The sequence below is a fragment of the Eptatretus burgeri genome, chromosome 11, assembly GCF_056783735.1.
Source record: "Eptatretus burgeri isolate ZD-2024b chromosome 11, Ebu_testis_v1, whole genome shotgun sequence".
Taxonomy (NCBI): domain Eukaryota; kingdom Metazoa; phylum Chordata; class Myxini; order Myxiniformes; family Myxinidae; genus Eptatretus; species Eptatretus burgeri.
In genome coordinates this window covers 38,814,561-38,835,507 of record NC_140971.1, presented here as the reverse complement: position 1 = coordinate 38,835,507, position 20,947 = coordinate 38,814,561, and the positions used below count along the sequence as shown (strand labels likewise).

General features: G+C 41.4%; 1 protein-coding gene across 42 annotated transcripts in view; it reads right to left on the bottom strand.

Moving 5' to 3' along the window:
* LOC147016897 (adhesion G protein-coupled receptor L2-like) overlaps positions 1–20,947 on the bottom strand; it is a 619,880-nt gene that overhangs the window by 185,242 nt on the left and 413,691 nt on the right. For all 42 annotated transcript variants that reach the window (XM_085846063.1, XM_085846064.1, XM_085846061.1 and 39 more), the window contains 3 exons: positions 20,360–20,482; positions 19,779–19,984; positions 3,320–3,493 (listed from right to left, as the gene is read on the bottom strand). In XM_085846063.1, coding sequence (XP_085702189.1) covers positions 3,320–3,493; positions 19,779–19,984; positions 20,360–20,482 — 503 coding nt within the window. The remainder of the gene's footprint in view (positions 1–3,319; positions 3,494–19,778; positions 19,985–20,359; positions 20,483–20,947) is intronic.

Genomic DNA, 20,947 nt, shown 5'->3' with positions numbered 1-20,947 from the left:
CCGTGACTGGTTTCCGGCATTGTTCTGGAAAGTAACGACTGAATTGCTCGTTCGGTGGGCGAACCGGCCGCTATTAGTTGACGCGGTCACTCGCACACCAGGCGGGCGTAAATTCGTAACAATATATACACATATATATATATATATATATATATACATATATATATATATATGTATATATATATATATATATATATATATACATATATATATATATATGTATATATATACATATACACATATACATACATATGGCCCCTCCCTGTTTTTTTCTAAACCAAATAAAATAACATTTATATGCAACATGGGCACATAAACTTCAAGTTTTAAAATCAATTTTGATTCTTTATTTCTTAAAAATTACATCAGACAAATGGGCCCCTTTCAAATTCGTGCATTCACGACAGCGGATCATCATATTCTTCATTACCGCAAGCAATGTCTCTCGATCAATAGAGCGGATGGTTGCAGTGACGTTTGCCTTCAATAGTTAGGGAATTTTAGCAAATTGTATTGACCATCTGTGAAAAAATTGCTTACCAAAAAATTTCTTCACTAACGTATTCATCTAGGTGTCTACTAACACCTATCAATTAGTGCAAACCCAAATCCTTGTGGAAAATTCTGGGGAGCCAATCAAAGTTCGGGTGCTCAGAGGGCCTGCGCGAAAAAAAAAATCGGAAAAATTAACTTTTGCCAATATTGACTTGTGGGATGTCTAACTAGGGGTTTTTTGGGGTGCTGAATTGATTCCAACCATTACATTTGTGGAAAAATGAATCCCTGGCCGTAAAATATTGATACGATACATTTTTAGATATCTCAGACTGTGTTTTGCGGTAATTTGGCTCAATTGATTCAGATTGTTCAAATTGTGCTGAAACCAGCATACACCATTTTTGAAACCACTGCTATATTGTTGGTTATACTTGTGCTCATGCTCAGTAGAATTCTCTGTGTTAGCTGATGTTAGCTAAGAGCTTTTAGCTCTAAAATTGTGTACCGGACTCAATAGAAGTTGAATATATTCAACGTAGAGTGGACCTATTAATGTTAAAACACATCACTGAATGTGTGTTCTGTCTGTTTTGTGTCAAAATTTCATGTCCTGTCTGTTGTTCACAAAAAAAAGCCTTATTTTTTGAGGACAGTATATATAGTATGGACAAGGATGTGACTGAACCTGACTTGAGGTGTTTCATCTGTGGTGGTTCCGGGATTGAAAAGCATACGCTCTCAAAAGTCTCCAATAAACGCCACCCACGGATCTTGTCACATTCTGAGCTTGTGGGCGATGCGGCGTTGATCGGGAGACTAAATGAGGACTGGAAGAGAAAGATCATTGCAAGTCATCATTGCAAGAGAAAAGTTCCTCGATAACAAGAACAACAAAGCCCAGCTCGTTCTACTACTTGCTGAGACATTTAGTAGGAATGGAATCAGTGTACAGCAATGCCCCGATGATGCCGACACCTCCATCGTCCGTGCAGCTCCAGATGAGGCAAGAGAGTCCCCTGTCTAGGTGAGAGCTGAGGACACAGACGTCCTGGTTATCCTGATTCATCATGTTGCAGACCATCTGATCTTCCTCACGACAGCCAAAGAAACATCTTACGATGTCAGAAAGATCCGGGAGGCCCTCCCAGAGATATACCGGAGGTATCTCATCTTCTTGCACAGCTTCTCTGGCTGCGATACAGTGTCTGCAATTTTGGGGTTGAGCAAACCAACTTTGCTAAGCAAGCTCTGCAAGACTGATGAAGCAGAGAGGGCAATGGACGTGTTTATGGACATCTGAGCTGAGAAAGGTGATATCATTAAAGCAGGCTGTGATCTTTTCATGCTCATGTTCCATGGGAAATCCTCCAAAGACTTGGAAGACTTGAGATTCGACATCTTCAGCAAGCGAGCTGCTACTGGGAGCATAAAACCTGAGAAACTCCCCCCGACAACAGGAGCTGCAGCACAGCACTCTCTCCGAGCTTACCTCCAGACTAAAGACTGGCTGATGCTGCAAAGTCCATCATTGGATGCCCGGGACTATGGATGGCAACTCACTGAGTAAGGATATGCACCAGTCCTTTCTACAGACCCCATTGCACCAGACTACCGCCTGACGTTTGCCAGCTGCAACTGTGCGGGGGACTGCAGCTCACTCAGGTGCTGCTGTAAAAAGCAAGGAGTCAAGTGTATTTCTGCTTGCGGCATCTGTCATGGTAACTGTTGCCTAAATATAAACCAGCTGGATGACAAGAGGAGTGAGGAAGATACTGGGGAGTTTGATGAATAAGGTTGTAAAAGCTGACGAAGCAACATTTCCATTGAGCACAGTTCTGTTAAAAATGTCAATAAAATACATTTTATATGATCGAGTGTTTTTTTCTCAAAAATAATGGTTGGAATCAATTCAGCACCCCCAAAAAACCCCGAGTTAGACATCCCACAAGTCAATATTGGCAAAAGTTAATTTTCCGATTTTTTCGCGCAGGCCCTCTGAGCACCCGAACTTTGATTGCCTCCCTAGAATTTTCCACAAGGATTTGGGTTTGCACTAATTGATAGGTGTTAGTAGACACGTAGATGAAAACATTAGTGAAGAAAACTTTTGGTAAGCAATTTTTTCACAGATTGGCAATACAATTTGCTAAAATTCCCTAACTACAATTCATCGATCGATGTTGGATGTTCCTTATAAACTTTGCCCTTCAGAAATCCCCAGAGGAAGAAATCTGGTGGAGTTAAATCTGCCAAATCAAAGTGTGCCTCATCTGTCATGATGACCTTGTTTGTGAAATTGGCATACTCGTTGCATTTAAAAAAAAAAATTAAAAAATAAAATAAAAATGCTCATTGCATTTAAAGTGCTCCATCATTAAAAACTTTCAAGTATTACCTGTAAAACAAAGAAAACAACAATTAGTTAGGCCAAGACTGCTTCCGGCTAGAAAGATTGCAAATCTGTCAGATATAAATACCCCACCCTGTACATAGATAGTACCAAATGTAGTGTATTGAGATTGAGCATTTTGCAGATGCACTACTTTAAGGACACGATCTGTAAAAGTTCCAATTCTTAAGCTTTGGATCACTGCAAATAAATATATATTTTTAAATAAACACTATTTAATGCTTCTAAATTGTGTTTCCATAAGCCTTCATATTGCTTGCATATACAGTATTCCTTTATTTTAGTGTGGAAAAATGGAAAAATATATCCACTAAAAAACTCAAAAGCTGCTCATCCGTTGCACCAATGCCAATAAGTGATCCGTCCCAGACATCATCTGCACTGATCCGTGATAAGTGATACCAGACACACCTGTATTTCTCGACGTGCCATAAGCACAGCAAAACTCGTCAAGTGGTTGCAAGAGCAGGTGGAATGACTGGCATTGGAGGCGATCATCTTGCAGCCATGAGCTGACCAATGCCCCACCATTGTGTGAATGGAGTAATTCCAGAAAGAGCAGTTTGGGTTGGAATAGCCTGCAGACTGTTGAGCAACAGAATGAGAATAAAGAGGAAGGGTAAGAATGAAAATAAAATGAATAAAATAGGTCAAACAATGACTAAACTGTAGGGTTTAAAATCAATAATTCGACATGTCTTGAAGGAAAGGGGATAAAAGAAGACAACAACGAGAGGGATTTACTTCCAATAAAAGTAACATTTCAATGAAGACACTTTGTCCTAACCCTGCACTTTGGGATGGACGAACATTCCGGAAGTAATGACACTTTATCATGGACGCCATTATGTGGCAGCGTAATGAGGTAGCACCAAGTGTCCATTAATTTTACAATTGATTAATGGCGCTCCATTTCAATTCGCTGCTGCCATTAACACACGCATACAATTAATTTATCCGATTTCAGGGAAAAATCAAAGGCTGGAATCATCTTCTTTTATATATGTACAGTATGTATGTATATATATATATATATATATATATATATATATATATATATATATATATATATATATATATATATATATATATATATATATATAAATAAATGTGTACAGTATGGTTACGGTTGTGGAAAAGGACACTGGGGTGTCACACTCAACACAAGAGGTATTCACAAGTTAGATATCTCATTACATTAGTAATTATGCTTAATCAGATACCTTCCCCTCATATCAGGGATGGGGGAGAATGTGTTGTGAGTGTTAGCAGATTTCATCCCCGTTGTGATTCCCCACTTTCCATTCTTTACCCATCCATCCATCTATTCAGCCCAAGACCTCACCCTTCCCCCTCTCAGACGTCTCAAATCCTAGAAACCTCCCTTTTTAATTTAATCCATTCCAACCCCTTCTGTCCTGAATTCCTTCAAATCCTTTTTCCCAACGTATCCCCCCTGTACATTTCCACAGCGCAAACCACACAGACACCACAATTACACTGTCACACATCCAGAGCCAGTTCTGCACTGCCAGTGAGGGAAAGCTACATGGCCAAGTGCAAGCTACATGGCTGGTGCGTGCTGCCAGTGAGGGAAAGCTGCATGGCCACATGGAAAACCATGATGTGGACACCGCACGGTGAGTGGGAGGGGCCAAAAATAACCATATGTGGGAGGAACAAAAAATGTTCCCGAAATACAGCCAAAATGGTACACGATAGCGCAAAAATTTTAGGGCCACCAGACTCACCATTCTCCTGTGGTGTGCAGTATCAAGTTTCGTTAAAATCGGGCAGCGAAAAAATTATTAAAAAATCAATTCCCGATTCAGTCAAGTACTCTTGGGGAGTATTTGATCAATGCAAACAACCTCAGCGGTATAGTTCACTGGAGCTATCTTTTTTTTTTTTTCTTGAAATGATTTTTTTTTCATCAACCGCTGTCACAACGGGAACCCAACGGGTTCACGGGTCATCTAGTATACATATAAAGCTGCTTTTGTTTTTGACGTTTGCACGTGGAAAATGCTTGGGAGCCTCATTGGTATGCATTGCTGTCTGCGCTATCGCTGATGATCCGCCAATATGCGATGAAACCGGTCTGGTAGCTAAGGGGGTGTGCAGCATTGGGATTCTCATGTGTGTACGATGTATGAACGTCTTTATAGTTGTGTAGGAACTCTGGGAAGGGTTCGAAACAGCAAAGCGCTTACCTTGTGTAGGCCATCTTCGGTTGCTTTATGCACCTTCTTCGGTGAGAGAAGTGTGGGAGGTGTACTGATTAGGTGATCACCTGAACCGAATATTATTTAACAAGGAAAAGTATAAAAACCACTGCTGTGGTCATCACTACCCTCTTGCAATAGGACCAGCTGAATGGCAAAAACAGTGCTAGTTGTATCTCAAAAGTAATTGGAATAAAAAAAATAACGATTGACCATGCCAAAAGAGTTGAAAAGAAAAGTTTTGAGTGAGGAAAAGAAGGGTTCAATTCTGGCTTTACTGGCAGAGGGGTACAGTGAGCGTCATGTTGCTTCCATCCTTAAAATTTCAAAGACGGCAGTTCATAAGAACAAGGACAAGCAGCAGACATTGGGGACAACAAAGGTACAGACTGGCAGAGGGCGAAAACGACTTTCCACTGACCGGGATGACCGCCAACTCATTCGAATGTCACTCAACAACAGTCAGATGACATCAAGTGACCTACAAAAAGAATGGCAAACGGCAGCTGGGGTGAAGTGCACGGCGAGGACGGTTCGAAACAGGCTCCGAGGGGCAGGGCTGAAGTCGTGCAAAGCTCGAAAAAAGCCCTTCATCAATGAGAAGCAAAGAAGAGCCAGGCTGAGGTTTGCAAAAGACCATAAGGATTGGACCGCAGAGGACTGGAGTGAGGTCATCTTCTCTGATGAGTCCAATTTTCAGCTTTGCCCAACATCTGGTCGTCTAATGGTTAGACGGAGACCTGGAGAGGCCTACAAGCCACAGTGTCTCGCACCCACTGTGAAATTTGGTGGAGGATTGGTGATGATCTGGGGGTGCTTCAGCAAGGCTGGAAAAGGGCAGATTTGTCTTTGTGAAGGACTCATGAATCAAGCCACGTACAAGGTTGTCCTGGAAGAATACTTGCTTCCTTCTGCTCTGACAATGTCCCCCAACTCTGAGGATTGGTTTTTCCAGCAGGACAATGCTCCATGCCACACAGCCAGGTCAAACAAGGTGTGGATGGAGGACCATCAGATCAAGACCCTGTCATGGCCAGCCCAATCTCCAGACCTGAACCCCATTGAAAACCTCTGGAATGTGATCAAGAGGAAGATGGATGGTCACAAGCCATCAAACAAAGCCGAGCTGCTTGAATTTTTGTGCCAGGAGTGGCATAAAGTCACCCAACAGCAATGTGAAAGACTGGTGAAGAGCATGCCAAGACGCATGAAAGCTGTGATTGAAAATCAGGGTTATTCCACAAAATATTGATTACTGAACTCTTCCTAAGTTAAGACATTAGTCTTGTGTTGTTTAAAAATGAATATGAACTTGTTCTGTTTGCATTATTTGAGGTCTGAAAACACTGAACCTTTGTTGTTATTTTGACCAGTTGTCATTTTCTGCAAATAAATGCTCTAAATGACAATACAGTATTTTTATTTGGAATTTGGGAGAAATGTTGTCCGTAGTTTATGGAATAAAACAAAAATGTTCATTTTACTCAAACACATACCTATAAATAGTAAAACCAGAATAACTGATAATTTTGCAGTCGTCTCTTAGTTTTTTCCAGAGCTGTGTGTATATATATATATATATATATATATATATATATATATATATATATATATATATATATATATATATATATATATATATATATATATATATATATATATATATATATATATATATATATATATATATAAAAATATACATACATTTATATAAAAATATACATACATATATATATATATATATATATATATATATATATATATACATATTGTTGCAGCTGTAGCGGTTAGGTTAATCCCCCCGACCCAATGGTCGGGTCGGGAGTTTAACACTGACCATGCCAGATCACTGAGCAGCTTTCCTTGGAGGCAAATATGTGATCCTCAGAGATTATGGCACGCACGGGAGGGAAAGGGCAGCAAGGACGGAGCCTGATGGAAGCACAGCACAAGGGGTTTATACTCGAACCCACGACAAATAGACAACACAAACAACTTAGAATAAACATGGGGATTCAATGAAAATAGATCAAATATTTGCAATGGTAATAATTCAAAATCTAACAATAAAACGTGAGGTCAATTAAAGCCTAAAGTGAGGTGCCTTTCAACATGGATTTTAATACAGACAAGGGGAAAATGAAATAATGAAAAATCCTCCCTTTATTCTGGCACTTAGCTTTGTCCAGAGATTGTCTCTATTGAACTTTACGATCGGACCACTTCGTCCTGCACGGGAATATGCGCCTGAAGTGGTGCCGAGCCGCTCTCCGGGCGGGAAACGTACATGTGGTAATTTGTGAGACGTTATTCAATGCCAGGGCTCACCATCCACTGTGCCGCGTCTTCTCATGAATGAATATGCCGAATGTTCTTCTCTTACTCGAGGTCTGCTCACAACAATCGTCCACCTTCCTCCTTGACCACGTGAAGAGAGGATTTCTGAGGCCCCGTGATAAGGCCACGAGGCACGCTTTTCTTCCCTCCTCAGAAACGTACACACTTCACGGCTCAGCCGAACAGGAATGGCTAGTGTCTTGCCCAGCATGCTGCAAATTCACCAGCACGAACACAAGAATTGCGCAGCCATTTCGTCGTGTAGAGAGGAGAGAAAAAACTAGATCCTCTGCCCCAGCCACGTTTCTCACCAACTGTGTCCTGTCACAACTGTCCGCTCTTCCAAATATGCCCCCTCGCCCCCCTTCACATCACACTGACAAATCATAAGCCTGGGGTCGTGACTTGCTCGGACGAAGCCGGGAAGGGCAGGGCTTCTCGCCTGCTTGGACGTGCAGCTCTGTTATTGTTGTTGTCACAAGAACGTAATTTCATGGGTGGCTTGTAAATGTAAAAACGTAAGAAAAGGTCACAGGGGGCAATTACATACTGGGGAAATTTGGCCTTAATCCCTATCTAATTAACACAGCTCCACCCCACGTGTGGTAACAAGTAACACTTAAGCTCACAGTTTTCCAACTTAATTTACATCAAGATGTCTCCCACACATCCACGGACCAAGCAACTCTATACAATCCCAACTTTGCTATGAAATTCCTCCATCTACCCCCACACCCGTAATAATATATACATATGTGTATATATATATATATATATATATATATATATATATTTATATATATATATATATATATATATATATATATATATATATATATATATATATATATATATGTACATACATTATACAGTCATGTGCCGCTTAACAATGGGGATACGTTCTGAGAAATTTGTCGTAAAGGCCTAAGTCACAATTGCCACGGCGGCCGTGGGGTCTCCAAAATATACGGCCACTAGCAATTATACGGCGGCCGCAGTATTTCCACGGTCACACAATGTAGCAGTCACATATGTTTTTATTTTTCGGGGAGCCGCATGACGTATTTAGAAATTGTGGAGACCGAAAACGTGGGGTTGCCATACGGTCTTTGATTTGATGTCGCACGGTGACCTTAAGACCTAAGTCACATTTGCTCTACGGCGAGGATACGGCGGCCGTACGCCCTCTGAATTGACAGAAACGTGCGGCGGTTGCAGAGTTTCTGCGGTGGCCTCAGGGTGGCCCTACACCGTTTGGCTACATTTTACAGGCCGTAAGGTCGCCATGGAATTATAACGCGGAGTTATAACTTTTTTCATTTCTACGTTCGCTGTAGCAATTCGACAAGCCGAAAAAAAAAAACTGGTAAAAAAAAAAAAAATATATATATATATATATATATATATATATATATATATATATATATATATATATATATATATATATATATATATATATATATATATATATATATATATTTAACCTATTTAAAATAAAAACGTGTTACCGTCTGTCTGGCCTCACGTTCGCCTTAGGGCCCCCTGCGGTCACCGTGCGACATCAAATCAAAGACCGTGCGGCAACCCCACGTTTTCGGTCTCCACAATTTCTAAGACCTAAGGCCTAAGTCACATTTGCTCCATGGCGAGGATACAGCGGCCGTACGCCCTCTGAATTGTCAGAAACGTGCGGCGGCCACAGAGTTTCTGAGGTGGCCTCAGGGTGGCCCTACGCCGTATGGCTATATTTTACAGGCCGTAAGGTCGCCGTGGAATTATAACACGGAGTTATAACTTTATTCATTTCTATGTTCGCCGTAGCAATTCGACAAGCCGAAAAAAAACTGGTAAAAAAACAATAAAAATGAACCCATTCGTTACCGTCCGTCTGGCCGCACGTTCGCCTTCGGGCCCCTCCGTGGTCGCCTTGCGGGCACCTTGCGTCTGCTTTGAAAATTATATGGCCGCCGCAGGAACGCCCAAAGGTCACCGTGCGACATCAAATCAAAGACCGTATGGCAACCGCACGTTTTCGGTCTCCACAATTTATAAATACGCCATGCGGCTCCCCGAAAAATAAAAACATATGTGTCTGCTACATTGTGTGACCGTGGAAATACTGCGGCCGCCGTATAATTGCTAATGACCGTAGATTTTGGAGACCCCACGGCCGCCGTGGCAAGTGTGACTTAGGCCTAAATACGCCGTGCGGCTCCCTGAAAAATAAAAACATATGTGACTGCTAGATTGTGTGACCGTGGAAATACTGCGGCCGCCGTATAATTGCAAGTGGCCGTAGATTTTGGAGACCCCACGGCCACCGTGGCAAATATGACCGAGGCCTAAGAGGGCCCTGCGGCGGCCATATAATTTTCAAGGCAGACACAAGGTAGCCTCAAGGTGCCCTAAGGCGAACGTGCGGCCAGACGGAGGTAACGAATGGGTTAATTATTATTATTTTTTTTACCAGTTTTTTTTTGCGGCTTGTCGAATTGCTACGGCAAACGTAGAAATAAAAAAAAGTTATAACTCCGCGTTATAATTCCACGGCGACCTTACGGCCTGTAAAATATAGCCAAACGGCGTAGGGCCACTCTGAGGGCACCGCAGAAACTCTGCGGCCGCCGCACGTTTCTGTCAATTCAGAGGGTGTATGGCCGCCATATCCTCGCCGTAGAGCAAATGTGACTTCGGCCTAAGCGATGTTATGATTGTGCGAACATCATAGAGTGTACTTTCACAAACCTAGATGGTATAGCCTTCTACACACCTAGACTATATGGTATAGCCTATTGCTTCGAGGCTACAAACCTGTACAGCATGTTACTGTACTGAATACTGTCGGCAATTGTAACACAATGAATGGTAAGTATTTGTGTATCTAAACATAGAAAAGGTACAGTAAAAATATAGTATTAAAGATTTAAAAAATGGTACACCTGTATAGGGTACTGACCATGAATGGAGCTTGCAGGACTGGAAGTTGCTCTGGGTGAGTCAGTGAGTAAGTGGTGAGTGAATGTGAAGGCCTAGGACATTACTGTACACCACTGTAGATTTTATAAACACTGTACACTTAGGCGACACTAAATTTATAGAAAAATATTTTCCTTTCTTCAATAATAAATTAACCTTAGCTTACTGTAACTTTTTTACTTTATAAACTTTTTTATTTTTTTAAACTTTTTGATGAACGCTTAGGGGTCATGATGAACAAAACAACACGAGATTATATCAAGCACATGGAAAAGTGATGCAACACGAGATGTATAAGGCTGCTGCGTAAGACAGCACACTGTTTTGCAGTAAACTTTTTTTTATAGGTAGAAAGAGTACACTTAAAATAACGATAAAAAGTACAGTATGGTATATACACAAAGCAGTAACATCGTTGTTTATTATCATTATCAAGTATTATGTACTGTGCATAATTGTACGTGCTATCCTGTACTTTTATACGACTTTTTTTTGTATACCTTGTCGAGGCTCATGTGAGAGCTAACACACAACGCACATCAAGGGGGGGGGCATGAGACAAGAGGGGAGGGAGTGGGAAGGACAAAACAGAGGGGAACAGAGACATTAGGAGATCTGTGGAAGGGAGAGGGATGGGGCGGGGAACATGGGGAATACAAGATGGACATTACAGGGACTTTCAGGAAGGAAAGCAGGGAATTTGAAGGAGGTGGGCTTGGGTGGATTATCGGGGGTAGAAAAGATCAAGGATTTTGATGGGGGACGATACGAGGTGGTGGTGAACAGCTGTTTTGAAGGCCTGGAGGGAAGAATGGGAATGAATAGAGTGAGGGAGTTTATTCCAAAGGCGGGAAATGAGGAATGAAAGAGTGAAGGTGAGTAGTGATTCGCGATTTTGGTAGTTTTCCCAGAAGGGGGTTGTTGGCTGACCTTGAGCGCCCTGAGGAAATGTGATGGGGACAAATCGCAGAGAGAGCAGGGGGGGGGGGCGAGGCTGGAGAGGAGACGGTAGAAGACAGAAAAACCACCGACCAACCTGCGGTGATTGAGTGAGATGCCCAAAGACTCAGCCTCATTGCGGGAGATGCCGATGATCCGAAATGCCCTGGTTTCTACAGCGTGAAGCTGAGAAAGGTGGGAGGCAGGAGCACCAGCCCAGAGGGGAGAGCAGTACTCCATCAGGCTACGGACAAAAGCTTTGTAAGTGGTCAGGAGCTCAGGAGGGCCGAGGAAGGACTTTGCACGACAGAGGATTCCCAGTCGGCGACTGACTTTGGAGGCGAGGTTTGAAATGTGGCTTTCCCAGGAAAGGTCATGGCAGATAGTGAGACCCAGAAGCTTGAAAGAAAGGACTTCTTCCAGAGGATTGTTGAGAAAGTGGATGGGTGGGTTTTCTAAACGGTCCTTTCGAAGAGACATAGTGAGAGTGTGAGATTTGTCTGGATTGAAAGACATGTTCCACGTGTTGGACCAGTTTGTGATTCTATCCAGATCTGCAGTGAGCGAAGAAGCTGCTGCTTGAAGAAGGAAAAATAACAATTCCTTTTTTCGCGGTATTTTACGTCTATTCATATCCTGCATCTTATCCAATGCTCGACTGAGGTGATTTCCTATTATAAAGTCGATAAATCCTTAAATTTAGAGTGGAAATTAACTGTAAATGAATTGAATTTCAAACGTTTAAATGCGATTTTCTCTTATTTCACTGCATGCAGCTAATATCAGTTTTGTCAAGTTTGTTTTACACCAAAATACATACATCTTTCTAATATTCTTGCTAGTTTGTAAGTAGAAATATTGTCGGAAATTGGAATCTGGCGAGAGCGAGTTGATATTGATATATATAAGGATATCTCTCCTGCAAATGACGTTGCGTTTCCAAGTGCTTCTATCATTGACGGCATGGCCCTGGTCCATAAGATGAGTGGTGACAACCGAACATTTGCAGAAGTTTCCGAGGAGCTGTTCCAAACTGTTTTGCAGACCTACCCAGGCAGCAAACGCATAGATGTAGTCTTCCATATCTAACGGGATTTCTCCATCAAGAATGCAGAACGAGTAAAGCGTGGTTCATCTCAAGGAGTCCTGTTTTCGGTTATCATCCCAACACATAGAATAAAGAACTGGAGGCGTTTGTTGGCATGTTCTGCCAGCAAGGAAAACCTTACCCACTTCTTCGCTCAGGACTGGCAGAATAAACAGAACAAACTTGGTGGGAAGGAGCTGTTCGTGACATATGGTAGCAAGTGCTTCATGATTACAGAGGATGGAGTCACATTGGATGTTCAGCAACTTGCTTCAAACCAGGAAGAAGCTGATACGCGGCTATTGTTGCATGCAGCTCATGCCGGGAAATCCAAATTCAAGTCAGTTGTCATAGTGTCAGAAGACACTGATGTCTTGATCTTGTGTCTGGCATTCTGCAGGAGGATACCGTGCAGGCTATACATGCGCATCGCTGCAAAGGGCAGGAACAGGATACTTAGCATTGACAAAATTGAAGAAATGATGCGGGATGAAGTATGTCTGGCCTTGCCTGGTCTACATGCATATACTGGATGCGATATGGTCAGTGCCTTTTCTGGTGTAGGCAAAATCAAAGGCTTCAAGCTGATGTGCAAGGAAAAGGTGTTCTGCGATACTTTCGCAGCTCTCGGCAAAACCTGGTCCCTCACAATTGACATGTTGTCGGCACTGGAGTCATTCACCTGTCGCCTATATGCAGCCAGGACTCCAGAGATGGGCGTGAATGCCCTGAGGTTCAGCATGTGGCGAGCGAAGAAAGGGGGAGTTGAGTCTGGACAACTACCTCCATGCAAGGACTGCCTGGAACAACATGCACATCGAGCAAACTATCAGTGTGCAGTCTGGCGACGGAGCTTGGAGGCCAATCCTGATGTGCCAGCTCCTGAGCCTGGGCAATCTGGATGTTCTGTGGATGAGTGGTCCACCTGCACCACAAGTAGTACTAGAGTTCATGTCATGCAAATGCCGCCTTGTTTGTGAACTCCCAACCTGCGAATGTATGGTCAATGGCTTGAAGTGCACAGACGAGTGTAGGCTGAAAGACTGTACCAATATGACAGACGACATAGAGGACAACCTTACCGATGGCTATACTTCAGAGGAAGAATCTGACAGTGGGGAAGAATAAGTGCAAAGTTCAGAATCAGACAGCTGTTATCATTGCCTCCCACTATGTTGTATGTAATTACCAATGAAACGTAGTAGTGAACATTGTATTTTTGGGGTACTTGTGGCTAATTACTTATGGCCACAAGTCTACAGTTTCAAAAAAGAGAAAGATCGAGTCTGGTTTAGTCTGTTGTGCGTTCCGAATCATATATTTGGGCCTGTTACATCCCCCCGTCGGATTCCCCATACTTTCAACTCAATGTTTTTGCTACCATACATGAAAAATGCATTAACGAAGAAAAGGTATTTATTATGGGTGACCTTAATGCACGAATACCAAACCTCGAACGTTTTAACTCGCAATAAAACGGTTATTACACAAGAAACCCAGACACGAGATCAAACCAACACGGTCAAATTATTTTCGATTTGTGCAAAGAGCTGAACGTTCAGCCTATAAACCACTTTAATAATAACAATCTTCACTGTGACGGCGGGATGACATTTCGACAACGTAAGATATGGATCTCGCAATTAGACTGGACCTTGTGCTCTACAGAAAGCATCTCGTTAACAAATTCATTTGAAGTTATTCGAGACGAAAATCTCCCGACTAATCATGCAGTCCATGATAGCTCTTCCGTTACAACTATAATGGACAGCGATCCGTCTTCCGTTACAAAATTTTGCCACAAAGTTCTAAAACAGACTTACGAATATTGATTCTTAACAAAAGTAAAATTTTCCATCTTGACTTATAGCATACCACTCCATGAACACTACTAAATTCAGTTTATATTGATGGACTACTACTATATATCTAAGATGTGTATACTTTCATGCTTTACCCTCTGTATGTGATGGTGGTCAATAAATAATAATAATAATATTGGACAGCGGCAGTATGCTTTTTCATATTGTGATGTAGGCGTGACATTTTCAATGCTGACTGCAATCAACGGCACTTTTATTAGGCACAGACTTGCCTCTTCCCATTTCAGTTTGCAAATCGAGAAAATGCCGACTAGTATGGGCTCCAGTCGAACTTCTGCAAAGTCGGTCTCGTTGATTTCAAAGATATTGGAGAAAAACGCATTTGAAGATTGAAAAAGTAGTTCATTATCATTAAATAAATTACATATATAACGTAATTACACCATATTATTGTCATCAAAACACAAATTGATCTTGACAGTTAGATAATATATACATTTTACTTCACAAACCTGCAAAGAAAAAAAAAAATCAGTTAGTTTGACCCTCAAAGAGCGCCCCCTAGTGGATAACGCCTAAAAACGAACATGGATGATGCGCCAGCAAACATTTTCGTGAAATATAGGTTATTTCTCACCAAAAAACTAAGGGTCTCCCTTTGCCCCAAATTTGAGAATGAATTTTTGTCTAGCTCACGGACTACAAAAGCACGTGATATGTCCAGGGATACGGCTCGGATTTCCTGTCTGACATTGAGGACCTCCATCCATTGTTGGGATAGCAGAAGCAGCATATCCAGGGTAGAGTGACCTGGTCTGAAACCAAATTGATGATCGCAAATCAAGCCATTGGAGAAGAGGAAGGATTTCATGTCTGAAGCGATGATGGATTCCATAACATTGCTGATGATTGGGAGAAGGCTGATTGGTCTGTAGTTGCAGGGATCTGTTTTTGCATCTTTTTTTATGCAGGGCAGGGATGTTTGCAGATTTCCAAGCAGATGCCAGATGACCTTGAGCAAATGAGAGGGTGAATAGAACAGAGAGAGCGTGAGCAAGAGCAGAAGAGCAGGCTTTGAGGACACGTGGGCTAATGCCGTCCGGACCGGTTGCAGAATCTGAGTCGAGGTTTGACAGCAAGCTCTCCACCTTGTCAGGAGAAAAGGACACAGAGTCCAGGGACAGTTGGGGGCAACTGGGTAAGGTGGGTAGAGAAAGTGATGGGTTTTTGACACAAGATTTCGCTGCAAACACCGAGTTTAGGCATTCAGCTTTTTCACGTGCAGTATCAGTGGTGCGGCCATGGTAACCCCACGACGGCTACGACATCACTAGGTGATAGGAATTTTTCAGCTCCATTATAATCTGATGGGACCACCGTCGTATATGCGGTCCATCGTTGACCGAAATGTCGTAATGCGGCGCATGACTACATAAAAAAAATAAAAAAAATAAAAATATATATATATATGTATATATATATATATATATATATATATATATATATATATATATATATATATATATATATATATATATATTTTCCCAGTCTTAGCATCATAATACATAATAACATGAAAAGATTATAGATCATTGCTCGAATTAATCTTTAAGCATAAACATGTATGAAGCCATTTTGGTAATTACGAGATTGAGGATCAGCAATGCAAATATCACTCACGATACTGCAAGTGCTCAAGCCCTTGGTTCAAATTCAGTTTGGATTACAAAAACTGTATTTACTTTGCCCAGCAAGCCAAGTCACCAGACAATTTGTGTCTTACTCTGCCAAAAGTAAAGACAAATCAAAATGCAAAAGTCAATGCTGAACAGCATACATCTTAAAAGCATTAGCAAGCCCCCTGCAAGTATTTACAGTCTGTTACCAGCACAATGTAAAACACTGCTTGTGAATTACCATGAAAACTACACAATTTACTGGCACCTTTATGGCCTCTCTTCTTGTACTGTTTGAGAAGCCATTTTGTAATACCTAAAATGGGAAATTAAGCTTCTGGGCATGATATAAAGCTGAGACCATTACTTTCTCACACAGTATATTATATCTTTTTGCATAAATTCTTCCAAATGAGTTAATCTTGGTAAAGGAATATGATGTACCTTTCCTTGCCATCGTCAAAAGAACTGTCGTGGTTTCAACTTTCATCTATGATATAAATAATCCTAGACTCTGCTTTATTACCTCTGCCAATAAAGGTGGGTGGAGGTTATGTTTCACCCGTTTGTTTGTCCGTCTGTTTGTTTGTTTTTTATGTTTATCGCCAAGATGTCACAATTTTAAACCAATCTTCTTGAAACGTCACCACATGGTAGAGTTAGTTCATCATAAGCAAGAAGTCTATTGTTTTTGAGGACAAAAGGTCAACATAGGGCATAGGTCAACAAATTTGTCTTATTTCTAAAATCCTCAATTTTCATCCAATTGACTAGAAATTTGAACAGGATTTGCACATCAGTTCACTGAATTCAACCACCAATGATCTTTGAGGTCATCATCGGCCAAAAGGTCAACATAAGCCGAATTTCTAAAATTGTCAATTTTCATCGATTGACGAAATTTGAAGAGGACTTGCATATCGACGAGAATTGCATATGCTGGGAAGAACGGGATTATTCTGTGTTACTAATTAAACCCGCGAGAGGGATGTGTAGAGAGACTGGTGACATGTGATAAGATGTATGTTTTGATCGTCCCCGTGCTCGACTCGTGCGTGTTCACCTCATCGACAGGCCCGGAGGACAAGGTGAACATGTGTGGGTTGAGCCGGCAGGACAGGGACACTGGGCGGAAACAACTCAATGCAGGAATCGGAGTTGGACATTGTATGCAATGGTGAACTTCCTCATTTGACGTTATATCTGTTTATTTGAAATACAAGTTTCACAAACGTTACGATGTTGATGTGGTAACTGCAATGTCACTCAGTAGTCACAGACCTCAAGTGACAAAGATCCATTTGATTGGTAGCTGACCTGTACGATCGTTCATATTCGTAAAGCGCAAACCTTGGATGGCAATCGATAGAGAATGAGCTGGGTTCGGCACTACGAACAACATACGTACACTAGAGGGAAGGAAACACCCAAGGTGTATACCCTGACAGAGTGAAACCTAAGAGTTTTAGTGACTGAATGTCTTTGAGAGTGTCAGTGAGAAAGGTTGGGACTAAGCTGATTGGTCTGTAGTTAAAGGGATCTGTTTATGCACCTTTTTAATTTTTTTCTTTTTAGCTCACCCAGAAGTTAGTTCAGTGGAGCTTACTGCATGGCACGCCGTCTGTCTGTTAGTCCGTCCGTCTGTCCATCTGTCCATCCACAAACACTTGCAACTTGTCTGAAAATATACACACGACTTTGATGAAACCTGACCACAAGCTTCATCACCCTGTATGTACCAAAGTTTGTTCACGGCATTAAAAAAAATTTTAATCGGACCTTGGCGTAAGGGGGGGGGGGTGCTCTGCAAAATATGTGTTTGCTTTCTTCTCCAAAACTACACACACAATTCTGATGAAACTTGACTTCAACCTTCATCACTCATGATGTACCAAAGTTTGCCCACAGAATTAGAAGAAAAAAAACATCCACAGGTATTTACTTTCCTCTTGTTACATATTTTATGTATTATCCACGCCTACCAGTGTTTCCCTAGTTTTGTTATCCAGCTGCTACCAGGTGAGCGCCCAGGGGTATTGCTCCTATTTTTATGTAATGCTGTGATGATGGCTGATTTTCAAGCAGATGGAAGATGACTTATGGTAAATGACAAGAATGAAAAGGGCAGAGAGAGGAAGTGCAAGAGCAGCAGAGCAGGTTTTATGACACGTGAGCTGATGCCGTCTGGTCCAGTTGCATCGTCGGAGTTAAGATTTGCCAGAAACTTTTCCACCTTTTCAGGTGCAAAAGACATAATTCTGGAGCAGTTGGATATGACTGGGAAGGATGGGTACAGAGAGGTAGGGGTTATGGACACAATATTTGGAAGCACACACAGAATTGAGGCATTCAGTCTTCTCACAAGCGGAGTTGGCTGTGGTGCCATTTGAAGTGAGGGAAGGGCTGGAAGGGGAGTATACACCAGAAATGAACTTGACAATGTGCCATTAGGTTTTAGAGGATGGGGACAAATTTGAAAGTTCATTCTTGAGATTGAACAGTTATTGTTTTCTGGCTCTCCTGAGAGTAGACACACACTTGTTGCAAGCTTTGGGGAATGATCGAATTTGCCGTCAGTCGGATTCGCCAGAATTCAGAGGACAAAGAGTGGCAGGATGGGAAAGATAATTGAAGAAGAGGTGGGATGAATCTGTGCATAAGAGAGAGCATGTTTCTATGGAAGAATTCCCAGGCTGAATTAATATCAGTGGCAGTGGATCAGTCCTGGAGACCTGTCCTGAAGACCAGTTAAGTCCTGAAGTGTAAAAAATAAAAATTTTATTAAACCATAAATATGCGAAGCACGAATGTAGAACTAGGTCACACTTTATATACTGCGAATACGCATGGGGTTCGCTAATGTCGAACCTGTGAATGGCAGGGTTCCACAATACTGAACAAACTTTCTTATGCAATAAAGTCATGTATTGTGAATGGTCATGTGATCTGATATGCAAATATTGGTATTGTAATGGAGACAAGTTTTTCCTCTCAATGATTGGTGCAACAGCAACAAAGTGTGGCACAGCATGTACAGCTCTCGTGATAGTGAACTAAGTTAGGACTCAAATTAAGAATTTTTGACATTTCCATGTTGTGAAGAGCTGCAGGTCGACTCAGGAGACAGGATTATCTACATATATAAAGTGGTAATTTCTGTCTATCTGTCGGTCCATTGATAGAATCGGCCCCGCCGGTAGCAACCCTATCATATTGTGAACCGTTGGAATCCTCTTGGCAAATGGAGATACAAGAAAACATTTTCAAACCTACAGGGTGCCCAGTCTGCACATGTACAGGCATAAACACCCACGTTACTGCACATACATACAGGTTACTTTTAATATTTGAGTTTCAACAAATTATATTAGTAACTTTAATTGCAAGAAGGCAGTGCAGTAGTATCCAGTAGAGCTCCCGAACACCCTGTACATAGCTGTATTACTCATTCAGTAGATTATTATTCAGGAGTTGTAGTCGTATTATTATTCAGTAGAGAAGTCAAAATTGTGTAATATTGCCTTATTGTATCATATTATTGCCTGTTTTTCTATATTAAATATTGTACAAGTCATTGCCTGTTAAATCATACGTGATGAATTAATTGGAATTATAAATACTGTAGTACCTGTCTTTCTTTTCTAACCTCTAAAATCATTCCACAGAAGGTGTGGGGAGCTCTGCTTGTCTGCAATAAAACAAGATAACTAATACTGTTTAATGTGATGTAGATTCAGTATAAGCTGAATTATGGACTAGTGGAGACATTCGCTGTCCCAAAACTAAAAACCTTGAACCACCACCTACCTGGTTGTGTTCAAGAACCAGTACAATGGGGTCATTCAGGAAGAGTCTATTAGACTCTGTATTGATAGACGCTGAGATGACACTGGATGCAACCGCTACTGACATGCCGGGTTCGGACAGGTTAGTCCCGACGCTCACAGAGGCATTGTCCGTGGACAGAAATTCGGAAAGACGGTCATACAAGACCATCACAACCTTTGTGACACCTGTGGGAGATAAATAGTGCAGTTTTTAAAAAAAATCTGTGTTTTCATCTCAATCAAAATATATACCAATAAAACTGTGTTCCTGAATTAAATTAGAACAATCCATTTATCTTTCCCTGACCTCCTTCATCGCACACTTTTCATCTCACTTTTATGTCATTCCTAATCCAATCAGTATTCCTTTTTTTATTGTCTTCTTGCTGGAATGAATAATAATTTTCACTCGGGCTTACAACGCTTTAAATGAAATTTCTATTTCAGCAGTTTTTGTCTTCTAATATAATTGATATCAGCCAAATATTTAGATATACTGTACTGCCTCTTTATTCATTCTCCACGTATACTTAAACATCTATCATGCATCGTCACACGTACCGTTCCGGCTGTTCTTCTTTATCGTATTCGCGGTGAGGCGTACAGAGTTTGACCCGAGGCCTGGTGGAGGAAACGTGTAGTCCTGCAACTGCCCTTCAGTGTTTAGAACGGACACTGTTACCACTGCAAACACACATTTGCGGATGGCATTACATACCCACACTCTCAATTGGGAAGCACTCGTTTTAAGAACAATAAAACAAACTTTATATGAGGGAAAGGTTTCAAAATACGATTGGCTTCTTCTTACTCCAAAAGCGCATTGCCTTGTATAAGTGATTTTTTTTTAGATACAAAGTTTTGGCTCATGCAAGGGTAAGGTTATCAGGGGAGAGGCAAGAGTTGGGTGGAGTAAAACAACAACAAACTGACAATGGAGCAGTAGAACAACAGGAAGACACAATGAAGCAAGGAAATTAATAGGAAAATAGGAGAAAGGAGAGTGACACAAATATAGTAGCCTGCAAGTAAGAGGAGTTGGGGTGACAAGTGGGGTACAAAGGATTGTGAATTGGGATCGAAAATGACATTAGATGGTGGTATCGTGTTGGCCTGAAGCCCTGGAGAGGAAAATACGATTAATTTGTC